We start from the raw sequence: 12,574 nt of genomic DNA, 5'->3' as shown, positions 1-12,574 counted from the left end.
TACATATTATATATTACATAGCGTCACGCGCAAAAGTAACTCGGCGATCCAAACTGTAAGGACAGGTATATACACAGGACAGGATCAACGGTATTACGTATAAGTAGGCGTAATTGCCGATTACCGTTTTCCTCGGTGCAGAAAATAACGCATCACAGCTGCCGCAGTCGTTATATATACGCCAGAATCGTGTGCCAAGCGCTCTCGCACACATGCAAAGGTGTACCCAAGTATACTTACACCTCGAGATCGCACTCGATTTCATGTGTCATTATTATTGTTGTTATTTTTTTGTCCGTATGTATACCTTCCGTGCGCTGTAACGATGTCAGTGCGCATCGTTCGATAACCCAATACAAAAGAGAACGAGAAGAAAAAACGGGAGGGATGCGTTGTTAAAAGTCAGGGCCAATAACACTTGGACTCCGATTTCTATCCTCGGCCATCCGCAAACGCACGATGGCCATTACCTTTTTTTTTACGTGCACGCGTTCACGGACGCACGGATTACGCATTTTCGATGCGAGAGCTCGCACACACGTGTAATGTAAAATATATATATGCGCAACGCGAGAAAACAGAAATTGCCGTAGACGAGTCGGCGTGCGCGAGAGTGCGTCGTCGGAGAGATTTTCGCTCGAGTGGTAAGTGCGTATAAATATACATATATTTTTTTGTTCGGAAAAAGAAGAGCCGGAAAGAGCGGAAGCTTCGTAATGCACGAGAACACCGAGCTTCCCTCCACCCCCTTTTTTTTCCCTCCACGCAACCCCTTGCTCGGGACGTAAAGTGCACTGCCTTTTTTTTTTTTTTTTTCTTTCTTTTCCCTCTATACCCTTCGACGATTATCTTTTAGTGCTATTTGTGTATATGTGTACGCTATATTCCGCTCGGAACAATTTCTTTGACAGATTGCGTTGCGCGGATGCGCTCGTACCCTCCCGATGCTGTTTCCCTCGTTGCATTGGAAGTGCGTTCTTGCATTCGGATGTGCATTTTTTTCGCTCGATTCTCGCAATAAAAGTAAAGCATAAATGCATTGTAACGTGGAGTATATCAACAACAAGTTTTTTTCCCTTGGAGAAAAATAAATTAAAAAAAAAAAAAAAAGTATATGCATGCAGTCGCACTTGGAATTGAATTCAGTGCATATGATATACGTAAGGTATAATTGAGTGCTCTGCCAACGCCGCACGCGACCAATTGAAGAGCTGCCGCAAAAAGACTTTTCAGCTTAAAGTTGCAGCTTCAACGTGATGAAGAGTGTGCGTTCCGCCGTACATGCCAAATACATCGGGATCGAAGAGGGTCACAGCACTACAACTACTCGTGAAAAAGTGCCAAAGTGTATTTTTGAGTGTATTGGGTATCTTTCTCAAAATAGAGCAACTCGAACTATGTACAATAGGGTTTTGCTTTCGTTTTATATAGTGCGAAATTTCAAAGGATGGATGTTTCCTCCTCCATCGGAGTGAAAATACACACTTCCATCGTACGTACGACACGTAAACAGAAATTTCATCCATGTGGCTCAAACAACCTGTTTCGAATGAACATGAAAAATCAACGACAATCATAATAACGATGACATACGCTCTCGTGTAATTATTAATAACTCGTATGCAGGGTGTATATAGGACTCGCTCGGAAAATTTTCAGAAAAAAAAAAAAATTTTCTCAAAGAGAAACAAATAAGTATACGCAAAGTACATTCAATGTACGTACTCGAAAGCAAAGCTTATATTTATTCTCTCTCCGGTCTTGCTCGCTTGAGAAAAAAAAAAAAAAAAAAAAAAAAAAAAAAAATGCGTTTGGGAAAGAGTCGAAAAATAAATAAACCTGTTTCCATAGCCTGCACCTATGTGACGATGCATCATACCAACTTTCGGTTTTTCCACCTTCTCGCTCCTTTTTCTTGTTTTTCATCTCTCCTGATTCCGGGTGCGGTGTACACATCCACAAATGAAAGTGCGTGTATATGTATATACACAACACACGTCATGACGGTGCATCTATACGGGCAGGTGCAGGGGTTCGTTGGGCACAAACCCACGCACCATCGATTCCCACACACACGTAGAGCTTTTCCTTCAGAGTCATTTGTGAAATTCTGTGGCGTGTCTCCGCAACAAAATCACGTAAATATAACACTCTTACGCTTCCACGTGCTGTTTTTCCCCTCCCGCGTCTGCTTCCTTTTTTTCCCCCAAATCCAAATTTATTTCTCGCTCTCCCTCCAACCGCGCAATTGACGCGAGAAACGAACGGGCGCTTTTCGTAAAGTGCAGGCAGTGCTTCTGATTTTCATCTCTCCTCGGCTCTCTGGAATAGGTCGCATCCTCTATATAATAACATTATACATACATGCTCATGATAACAATATATTGGCGTTTTCTTCGTTTCGTCAAAATACAATTATTTATTATTTTATTACGTAATACATACCCATACCTATATGTTACGCTGAGACCGGTAAAAATGTTATCTTCGCGGTACCGATTCATCGGTGTAGATATTCTAATTTATAGTTAACTCTGCGAACGTTCACGACAATCGTCGAATGTAAACGAAACGATGTTAATGTTATACGCAACTGCATACACGTATACGATTTTTTCATGAATGTACATGCTGCTGGAGACTCGATATGCGGTTTGTAACTGCATTCGGCGAAATTAATATAATAATTGTATAGGTAATAAGGACGGGACTCGTGTACCTACAAAGTTTTTTAATGAAAGTCCGACCGAGACGAAACGAGTTAATTTCTATCCTCTCTCGATTACATACATAGCGTCGGTGTTATTTGTATTTACAGCAAGTGATTTACCGATGAAAATAATTGTCCATTTCATATATACTTATACTTGCGTACATTGTCCGACGTGTATGGAAGATTTTAATTTTCACACGATACCAAAATGCTTTTAGATGGGTAAACGTGACAGGTTTGAAAAAAAAAAAAAAAAAAAAAACTTTATACGTAATTACAATAAGACGTCACTGTCCGCATATATATAGGCTACACGTGTAACAAATGCAAAATCGATGCCGCAAAAGTATATATGTATACCCGATGCGATGGGCGTGGATAAATAATGCATCGTGTGTAACATGCAGGCATACCTGCGCTTGTTGCGTCGTCAATTGCGCGGACCTCGTTCGTTGCAGTGCACGTATATACTCGGTAAGTATAATACTTGCACGCGTTTGTTTATCCTTTGGTATGTCACTCGCCCAAAAAAAAAAAAAAAAAATATCGGAAAATCAACCCGCGCTACACCATATTTGAAACTTTTTGATTAAATTTGTTGTTTTAATATGGACATGTGTGTTTTCCACGAATGCTCGTGCTAGTATCCGCAAACGCGCAATGCCGAAGAAAGTGTGAACTTATAAAATAATATGAAAAACACATCCTCGAAAGGTGTAACTTAACGACACATGTAATATATATATATACTCGTGACGCGTGAAGGTATTCGACACGGCATTCATCAGCGTAACCCCATACACATAGAAGCTATAGGCACTGGTGTATAATATAATATATATAAAATAACGTACAGTGTGGGTATATAATATACGCGAAGTCAGGGTTCGCGCGGGCGATAAACCGCCACGAATCTTGAGGGAGGAAAATCGCATCACACGAATATAGTACATAATATGCGCGGCCCGAAGAGCGGCCTCAAGCATTATCATCCCATGGCATGGGGCAAACTTGAGAAATGACCTTATTTTTTTGGCCTCGGGGTTAGCATATATATGTTACGTTATCGCAAATAGGTATATACATATATCTTGCAAGCGCACGGATATATTAGCACGCGTTAGTGCTTATCCATGCACCCGTGGTGTGAGAACACTCGGCGGCGGCTTCGTATCTTTAAAGTACATACATACGCGAGAAAACAAGAAATTTCCCTCAGGACAGCATTACCTCGTACAACTGCACAAGAAGAGAGTATACGCAGGTAACGTGTGGCGCGCACAATCGATTTTCTCTCCCTGGAATGCTTCAAGCTTTGCCTTTTAAAATTACACCATTGCAGGAGGGTAACGAGTGATTGACCGTGGGTCAACCGTGCACCTATCATGCATACAGATATACGATTACTATCACGGGGATAGGTATATATTTATAAACACATCGGAAGACTGACTTTGTTGGAACTTTTTCGGAAGATGTGTATATGGAGAGTATACGTATATTTATATGAGTAAACGCGTTTGGAATAGAGTGCGGTATATATGAGCAGACATCGCAGTGCGTATATATATAGAGAGAGGGAGATAAGCTTTTTTGGATTTGACCAACGAGGATGTACTTATCGGTGTAGCCCAAAAAATACATACGCATACAGACGTGCTCCTCCTTCGCGAGAGGAGCCTTCGAATATTCCCAAGGACGTTGCGTACACACGTTATTATACTTGCTAACGCATCGAAAAATTTAGCGCATGAGCATATAATTATTATGTATACGTGTATACTCCCCCCCCCCTCTTGTATATTGTACCCTGGAGAATATTCACCAGAGTAAGTACTTTTATACACGTATTATACCTATACCGTCCGTATGATATGTAATAGTGTATCTATAGATACACATATAGTACAGAGTACAAACACAGAGTATCAGTTATATATTATTATTATTATTATTTGGGCACACGTGACCCGATATTATAAAAAAAAAAAAAAAAAAAAAAAAAAAAGGAGAAAAAGAGATAATGGACTTATCCGTGTATCGACCCGATCTGCGTTACGAGTTAGACATTGTAATGACACGTGTACACACAAAAATATGTATATTTTTCGGGACAGGCGGCAATGTTTGTACGACTCGGCGGAGAGCGCGAAATTTCAGCCCCACTTGAACCACACATTTTCGTCTCTCTCTCGCTCCTAAAGAAAAAAAAAGGTAAGTACAGAAATAAAAAAATAAACGAGAGTGAGTGTACGTATAGGAATATAAATATGTGGTGGAGTGTGTACACGGCGAATCGGGAGAGCGAGAAAAGAAAACGTTCAAGGCCCGCGGAGCTCGCAATAACCCATCACCACGGGCTACGTGGTAGCGTCTCTCTCCTCCTTTTTTGGAGCACGTAATATACGTATACGTATTGTATACACGCAGGGAGATGAGGTCTAATCATCCGGCTTCTCCTCCTACGGTTTGTAAGTATTTTTTTTTTTTTTGTATTTTCATTCCGTGAGAAAGAGAGAGAGAGAGAGGAACACAGAAGCTGCTCGATGATGAAAGAAAAAGAGAGGGAGTTGACGAGGAAAACGGGCGACTGCACGGGATAGACGCTGCGGCTGACGGAGGCTTTAATTTGTATGTATATATATGTATAATTATATATACCGGCATTACGGGGTTGACCTTTTGAAATTTATGGCGCAGGGGGGGGGTCGGGAGGGAGAAATCTTGGAAACGTAATCGGGGGAAAACTGTCGGAGGGAGGGAGAGAGCCCAGCTAGCGCAGGTATATAGCTCGCCTGTGGTGCGTTCCCGGGTATAGCCGTGTAAGTGTTGTTCAGCTATGCGTTTTTTTTTTCTGTCTTTGCGACGATTTACCGGGTGAGGCGATCGGAAAATAAGTGACTTTAGGTTTATGACTATACTACGTAGTGTAGTCCGTGCATGGAAGAAAAAAAAAATGGAAAATCGGTACTTATGGAGTTGTTGTCGATAGTGTTGACGATTTTTCGAACAAAATAAACCCTATTTCGAGGGTGTGCAAAAAAACAAAAAAAAAAAAAAATAAGAAAAAAAAATGTTCATTTTAAAATCGGGGACAAAAACGTTAGATTTTTTGTGAATTTTCTCACATAAACCACCGATACTACAATACTTACTGCATATACTGTTGAGGAAAAGCGTGTGCTACGATTGTTATCCATTACGTGATCATTAATTATATTGTACCTATGAAAAAACCCAAATTCTAATACTTTGATGCGAGTGTAAAAAATATAATTAAATATACCCCAAATGGTTGGTCAACGCACTAAAAAAAAAAAAGAAATTGCATATTGGAGCCAAAGGTCTTGCCTGAATAGTCAGTCATATGGACGTTTATATACATGATGGAGAAAAAGAAAAAAAAAGGATGACTTGTTATTGTATCCCATATTTTCATGTACAAAATGTAATATGACACACACGCGGGAGATAAAAGAGGGATGACAGTGGAAAATGGGGAAGAGGTCAGAGAGAGGGAGACTCGCGGCTAAAACAACAATAGCGCTGATTACTCGACGGCGAAAGGGTGTGGCAGAGAGAGAGAGCGCCATTGAGTCGTTATACACGCATATATATATACATAGGAATAGCGCCAATAAGACCTCTCTCTCTATCATCTTTTATAGTATATGTATGTACATTTTATACCACACACGTGCATATATTACGTGTACACCGAGCAAATGGTAGCTCAGTGTGTGTAGGTATGTATGCGTGTGCGGCAGTAAAACCGAGCCAAGCCAAGAGAGAGAGAGAGAGATGTGCGAAAGTGTGCAAAAGCTGGCTGGCTGGCTGGTTGAAGCACAGCAGCAAACGCGAACCTGGCAACTCCGCTTTCTCTGCGTCTCTCGAGTTTGCAGGCCGCTCTCGTCGTCTCTCTCTCTTGTTCGCATGCCCGGCTTGGTTGGAGACAGAACGAGAGAAAACGAGGGGGAGGGGGCGAGCTGAGCCGAGAGAGAGGAGGGAGGGAAGCAAAAGCGGCAAGGGGGGACGGCGGGGCAAGGATGAACCGAACCAGCTTAAAGGGGATAGAACCGAGCGGAGTAATCAATATATTCGAGCGCTCGCTCCTACTCTCTCTCTCTCTCTTTTGTCGTCCCTCGCCTCTTTTCTCTCTACTCCCGTCTGTGGGGCTCTTTCTCTCTCTACTTACTCATGCAACGTGCAATTCTTAAAGCTTTCCGAGTGTGTGCTCTCTATTTACACATATTTATATGTATCATCTCACGCTGAAATATATTATACGCTGTGGGTGAGTGTACCGTCGAGCGGCCAAATGTCGCAATAATCGGGGAAACTGCGAGGAAACTGTGGACAATGTAGATGATACATATGGCTAATGAGCATCATTTTTTTCCCACATAAATATCTCGTTTATCTGAATATTGCTAAAAAAGGGAAATAATAAAATTGAAGAATATAGTTACAGTTACACTTAAAAATGGCACGTAGCGTATGAATATATAAATTCATCGATGAAATGCCGACTTTTCGTGTAGAATGTACTTACGAACAGAGAAAGAAAAACCACTCGATTGCAATTTCAAAAATGATGTAGGTACAGCTATAGGAGTCTCTTTTCAGCATCGCACGAAATACTCTATTCAGATGCTCGCGTGCACTTTGCTTCGATCGAGTCGGACAGAGTTCTTCCTTCCCTGCGTGGAAACTCATCTCGTTTCGTCGATGGAATATATACCCGCGCGTGCACAAGCCCAAAGTTCGAGCGAGTTTCCGTCCACTCCGATGATTCCGGGGATTTTGTCGAGCAAAGGAATACCGAACGGAAAAAGACTCTTTTCGTTATTCCAACGATTTATTTCTCTATTCCTTTTCATCAACTGTGCATACTCTGATGCATCGCTTTAAACATTTTTTTTTTTTTGTATCTCTCTTTCTTTATCTTTCTTTTAAAGCTTGCATACAGTGGATATGGGAAGGGAGAGGAATTAATCCCACGCGTAAATGGCATTTTCATATACGAGTCAGCAGCCTTTGCGCTGTGCGACGGATTACAGGGGGGAAAGGCTAAGCTCTCGCTGGTCCGAAATTTTTGATTTTTTCTTTTTCTTCTTCCTTTGTTGTTCCAATAAATATATATACACGTGTACGTGGAAATGGCCAGTTTGATCAACTATGAGAAAATACACGTTCGTTCAAAATATGTTGAAGAATTTTGATAAAACAAATTACGTACTTGTGCACCAATGGCGGCTCGTTTGTGCTCATTGGCACAAGTGCAAGGGACAAAAGTATCTAGGGTGGGGTGGGCTGCGGTATCCGAGCGAAATTGATTTTAAAGAAAAGCCCGTAAGTATTGCGTACATGAAACTCAACACATGCACATACACGGCATTTTGGCTGTGGTTGCGATCATCATCAGGAGGGACGAAAATTCAAGCGGCGTGTGCAGCAGGTGTATGCTGCCTGTACGTGGTAATAACATACTATCTCGCTCCCACCTCGTATTGCATCCCTTTCTTGTCATCCGAACGACGCCAATGTTGAGCCGATAACGGGACTCTCTTGTCGTTGCCCGACACCCGATGAGACACTGCTGATGTTATAGTATCCTTATTTTTTGTCGTCGTCGATTTCTGTTGTCCAACGACCTGTTGTGCATATATATACTCGTATACCTATTGTTCCCGCTGCCACGTCGTAAGATGTATTTTCATGCGCGACCGAGCCCCTCGACTCCCTCTTTGCCCTCGCCTGATGCTCTCTCCCCCGTAATCAAACTGCTTTGATAAGTATAATGCATGCGTCGTTCGTCATCGTGGCTTCGCAATTGAAATTCGGATATACTTATGGGTACAACTTTATTTGATGAACTTTCACGGCTATTTTGCAGATCGCAAGTACTCGTTGAACGCAATGTAGCTTCACTTTTTGAAAAATCAAGTACACCAAAGAAGCATTATTTTTTTTTTTTCGATATAAAATCACAATTTTAGAATGGGCATAAAAAAATAACGGTCAATGCATATGTTTTGCTCTGAGATTTCATGAGGGTATTATTGTGGTTCATCGAATGGGCTGCAGAGTTCAGCACCGTTCGGTGTGGAGCTGACATCTGTACACTACTTGTCTTACTAAAAATAAAAATTCCAAACTCTCCTAGTAATAAATAATCATCGTAACGATTCAAGACGTATGAATCGGCTGTGTTGTGTAATGGTGAATTAATTAATTAAAAAGCAATTGTACCAAAACATACTACGGAGCAAAATATTATAAGTAAAAAATGTTTGGCTTTTTTAAAGTTATTGAGATGCTGTGAGTAGTCTTGTTTGGATATTATTACTCTCAATTTCAATTATTTAACAATAATATAGTTTATTTTATAAAAAAGAAAAAAATACTTTTAATTACTTCTACTCCATTCTTTGAGTGGCATATTTTTCGCAACAGAGTCGCTCATTTTCTTGTCACATCTAATTGGTGGACTACAATCCAGCAAACCAAAAAGACCCATTAAGGACTTTAATGCAGCGATATTTTGAGCTTCTTCAATTGTCTCACCAAAGCCTGTTTATAAATATTTAAAAAATCAAATTTATTCTGAGGTTCAATTAACATGTATAAACATTGGATAAAAAATACCAACCAGTGCCCAATAATTCTCGGTTTGAATAAATTCCAATCTGATAAACAGGAGTCACGGTATTTGCTCCAGTTTGTGCAATTATTCTCGGCTCTGCAAGTTCTCTGTGTTCCCTGTCGAGTATATCATTTAAAATTTCCAATGGCTCTTCTGGACACCAGATTTCCATCAAGTCTTTTTCAACCAATCTTGCAATCAAAATGTCTCTGACAAATACACTAGTATGTTCCAAGTCTACACTGCGATTCAAGGCTGATATTAGTGCATAAAACGTGTTTGCAAGTGTTTTCCCTTCTACAGGAAAATCCTGAAGAAAATGTAAGAATACAATAACCATTCAGAAAATTAGAGTAAATGTTGAAACCATTTAAAATCACATACTGTTGATAAAATTAAATCAGTTGATCCAATTCCAGATGCTGTTTTAGCTAAAATTTCGGGTGACAGTAAGTATTCCCTCAATGCACTGAGGACAAAAATCAAGTGTTAAACAATAAAACGTAAATATACACTAAAATTCTCTAAGGAAATGTAAGTAACTGGCAACTTACTCAATACATTCTAGTGGAGCTAAAGGCAGAACCTGACTCAAATAATTGTCGATAATCAATGGTGCAATTTGCTTTCCTTCCTCAACAAGTTCTCTGTTATCCAAAATATCAAGCTGAGGATCTTCGATTCCAACTTTCTTTTGTTCTTCTTCCTCTTGTATAACGTAAGATCTATGAGTAAACGCCTGCTCCAGTAATTCTAAATCAAACTTTTCCGTAAGCCTCTGATTAAAGGCATGAAGTTCGGCGTTTCGGTTCCAGTCGAGATATTTGCTGCGTGGATTGACTATTGGATTTTCTTGTTTTTTCTGCCTTTTTGTCAACTCCCTAAGCGTCGGAGCAACATACCTTTTGATTTCTCTTTTGGCTAAAAGTTATCAAAACAAAGCCTATTACGTTGCAGCAGTTGTCAAATAATATAACAAATTGATTTACAAAAATGTCACACACATAACCTCCTCAAACGCCGACACTTGCTCTGGTAAACAATTAAACGAAAAATACACTTACATTGATGATTGGTGATGCTTGTTAGCTTTTGAAATTTAACAGCTAATCTTGCGCAAGCCCGAAAATTGTACATTATTCTTCAAAACTTGCAGTTGAATGACAACGTTTAATCGATTAATTGAACTTTAAGTCGATGCAGATGAGGACTTATCTACTCGATTGCGAACTAAGTAGATAAGATACCTATGGTTTTACGAATCTTCAATTGAATAGGTGTATTTTTTTTATTTTATTTTGAATCAAGACGTAAAAATATTGGTTTGTTTTCACACATCAATTTGTTATTTCCATACAAACGACATGACGGCAAACTGTGCAACTACTGGAAGCTCCAGAGGTGTCGTCTGCAAGCCCAGAGGGGCCACGTTCCGAAACTGGTTTGTTGAGTAAATTGCAACGTTGCAATCAGCTGACGCTGACAAAAGGGACATAATATTGAAACTGTCACATCACTGTTCTGTTGCCAGCTGACAGCGGTGTTGCCATTTACTCAACAAATTCGTGTTTCGGAACGTATTTCCGAGTCCCACTGAGCCAGAGTTATTCATCGCAAAGTCGCTAATGTTATTTCATTAAATGTTTATAAATATTTAATTTAGCCTCCACAAGTTTTACGATTAGTAAAAATATCATTTCATATCAGATGTCCGTTTGATTTGAAATGTTAACGCTTACTTGGATGATATCGCCATCTTTAGCTTAGACGTCAAATGAGAGTGGGGGATAATTTTTCTATTTACTTGTTGTCATTCGAGCCAGCACAGCACAGTTGATTGACTCTGAGACCTGAACCTAAAGTGCACTGTTGCGAACAGTGTTAAACAATTGTGTGTGTACGAGTTGATTTTTATTTATTTTTTTCCGTAGTTTATTCGTTAAAAAATGTTTAAAACCACTCAGCAAGAGCCCGATATACCAGCTGCTCTGAGTCCTTTACAGAATTATACTACAGAACAATTGAAGGAGTTACTGAATGACGAAGAAAAATTTGAAGAGCTGATCAATGATAATAAACAGGTATCTCATACGATTGCTGATTTTATTATTTATTTTGTTTTTAAGAACTTTCATGACATTGTTGAAGTCAATTGTGATGTATTATTGATTGACATGGTGTAATTAATAGCAAGTATTGGCTTATCTTTGTTTTGATAGTTGCTAGAGTTGGAGGCAGAAAAGAAAGAAATAATGGTCAGAAATCGGTCATTAGCAGAGTTCAATCTGACCAAAGAGCCAGAACTGGAGGAAGCCAAAAGGTGTATACAGTCTCTGAGCGAAGAGGGTAGTCAGTTGTGTTCAAAAGTACAGGCCCTACTGGAACAAATCGGTGAGTCTGGGGTAATACTTATGTGCAATTATAAAACTATGGTTAAGGCTGATGTACTGAGTATTGACCAACTGTTGCAGCAAACAAAGCAGGAACAATGACAGTTGATCTAGCCTTAGATCTGTTACAAACTGCAGCAGCAGAAATCGAAGAAGAGTCTGAGGTTGGTACAAAATTTTGATGGACTTGAGGAAAATTGGATTAAATTAAAAATTTTTCAACTTTAGAAAGTAGCAGAAAAGTTTCTTGCTGGAGAAACTGAAGTGGACGAGTTTTTAGAACAATTCTTGTCCAGACGGAAAATCATGCACTTGCGTAAAGTCAAGGTTGATAAAATGAGAGAACTAATGAGAAGACCACCACAGGCAGCGAATCCAGTATATCCAGCTGCAGGAGGTTATCCTGGAATGACACCACAGGTGCCCTACCCAACAGAACACATCTCAATGCCTATGCCGGTACCTCCATTCTAATATATGTCAATAAAAATTGAGAAAGCAATCATTGTTAGATTTACAAACACAATGAGATTCCGTTGAGATACTTTAATTATGAATGTTATAATTTTTTTCATTTTTCCAGATTTACCTAATTTTTTTTTTTTATGTGTAGAGGCAAATGTATTTTTTATATTTCCAAATAAGCTAAAGATATATTTTATATAAAAAAAAGTTGTCCTAAATTGGAAGTAAAGTGATTTTTTATTGGTAAGTGAAATTAATGCCATGTATCAGTGAAACGCAATGTACTGTTTTAAGTCTTGATGGAGTCAATGTAAACATAATAAATTTAATGCAAGTTTGACAGTTGTTGAAATTATAAGC

General features: G+C 39.4%; 2 protein-coding genes across 3 annotated transcripts in view; one reads left to right on the top strand and one right to left on the bottom strand.

Moving 5' to 3' along the window:
- mRpL44 (mitochondrial ribosomal protein L44) overlaps positions 1-10,728 on the bottom strand; it is a 52,339-nt gene extending 41,611 nt beyond the window's left edge. Inside the window, exons 1-5 of the mRNA XM_089596147.1 lie at positions 10,424-10,728; positions 9,914-10,280; positions 9,744-9,828; positions 9,366-9,669; positions 9,121-9,286 (exon numbers count right to left, since the gene is read on the bottom strand). Coding sequence (XP_089452273.1) covers positions 9,123-9,286; positions 9,366-9,669; positions 9,744-9,828; positions 9,914-10,280; positions 10,424-10,496 — 993 coding nt within the window. The 5' untranslated portion in view covers positions 10,497-10,728 and the 3' untranslated portion in view covers positions 9,121-9,122. The remainder of the gene's footprint in view (positions 1-9,120; positions 9,287-9,365; positions 9,670-9,743; positions 9,829-9,913; positions 10,281-10,423) is intronic.
- Positions 10,729-11,187: 459 nt separating this feature from the next.
- On the top strand, positions 11,188-12,554 carry Vps37B (vacuolar protein sorting 37B). Of its 2 annotated transcripts, none has more exons than XM_014355613.2 (4): positions 11,188-11,440; positions 11,579-11,750; positions 11,831-11,913; positions 11,978-12,554. In XM_014355613.2, exons 1-4 carry the CDS (start codon positions 11,306-11,308, stop codon positions 12,221-12,223), a joined length of 636 nt encoding a protein of 211 aa, XP_014211099.2. In that variant the 5' UTR covers positions 11,188-11,305; the 3' UTR covers positions 12,224-12,554. The 2 variants fall into 2 exon arrangements, with proteins under 2 accessions (XP_014211099.2, XP_089452493.1); XM_089596367.1 differs by having other exon boundaries at positions 11,831-11,917; positions 11,982-12,554.
- The last annotated feature ends 20 nt before the right edge of the window (positions 12,555-12,574 follow it).

Source organism: Copidosoma floridanum, unplaced genomic scaffold (genome assembly GCF_036245765.1).
Source record: "Copidosoma floridanum isolate Cflo_tuat_1 unplaced genomic scaffold, Cflo_Japanese_pri ptg000030l, whole genome shotgun sequence".
NCBI classification, from domain to species: Eukaryota; Metazoa; Arthropoda; class Insecta; order Hymenoptera; family Encyrtidae; genus Copidosoma; species Copidosoma floridanum.
This window is presented reverse-complemented; position numbering and strand designations above follow the sequence as displayed.

Bases quoted from the DNA above. Each gene is read 5' to 3' on its own strand.
- Vps37B (XM_014355613.2), top strand. From the start codon at position 11,306: ATGTTTAAAACCACTCAGCAAGAGCCCGATATACCAGCTGCTCTGAGT. The intron at 11,441-11,578 runs GTATCTCATACG...TTGTTTTGATAG, and splicing joins TGATCAATGATAATAAACAG to TTGCTAGAGTTGGAGGCAGA. The intron at 11,751-11,830 runs GTGAGTCTGGGG...CAACTGTTGCAG, and splicing joins GGCCCTACTGGAACAAATCG to CAAACAAAGCAGGAACAATG.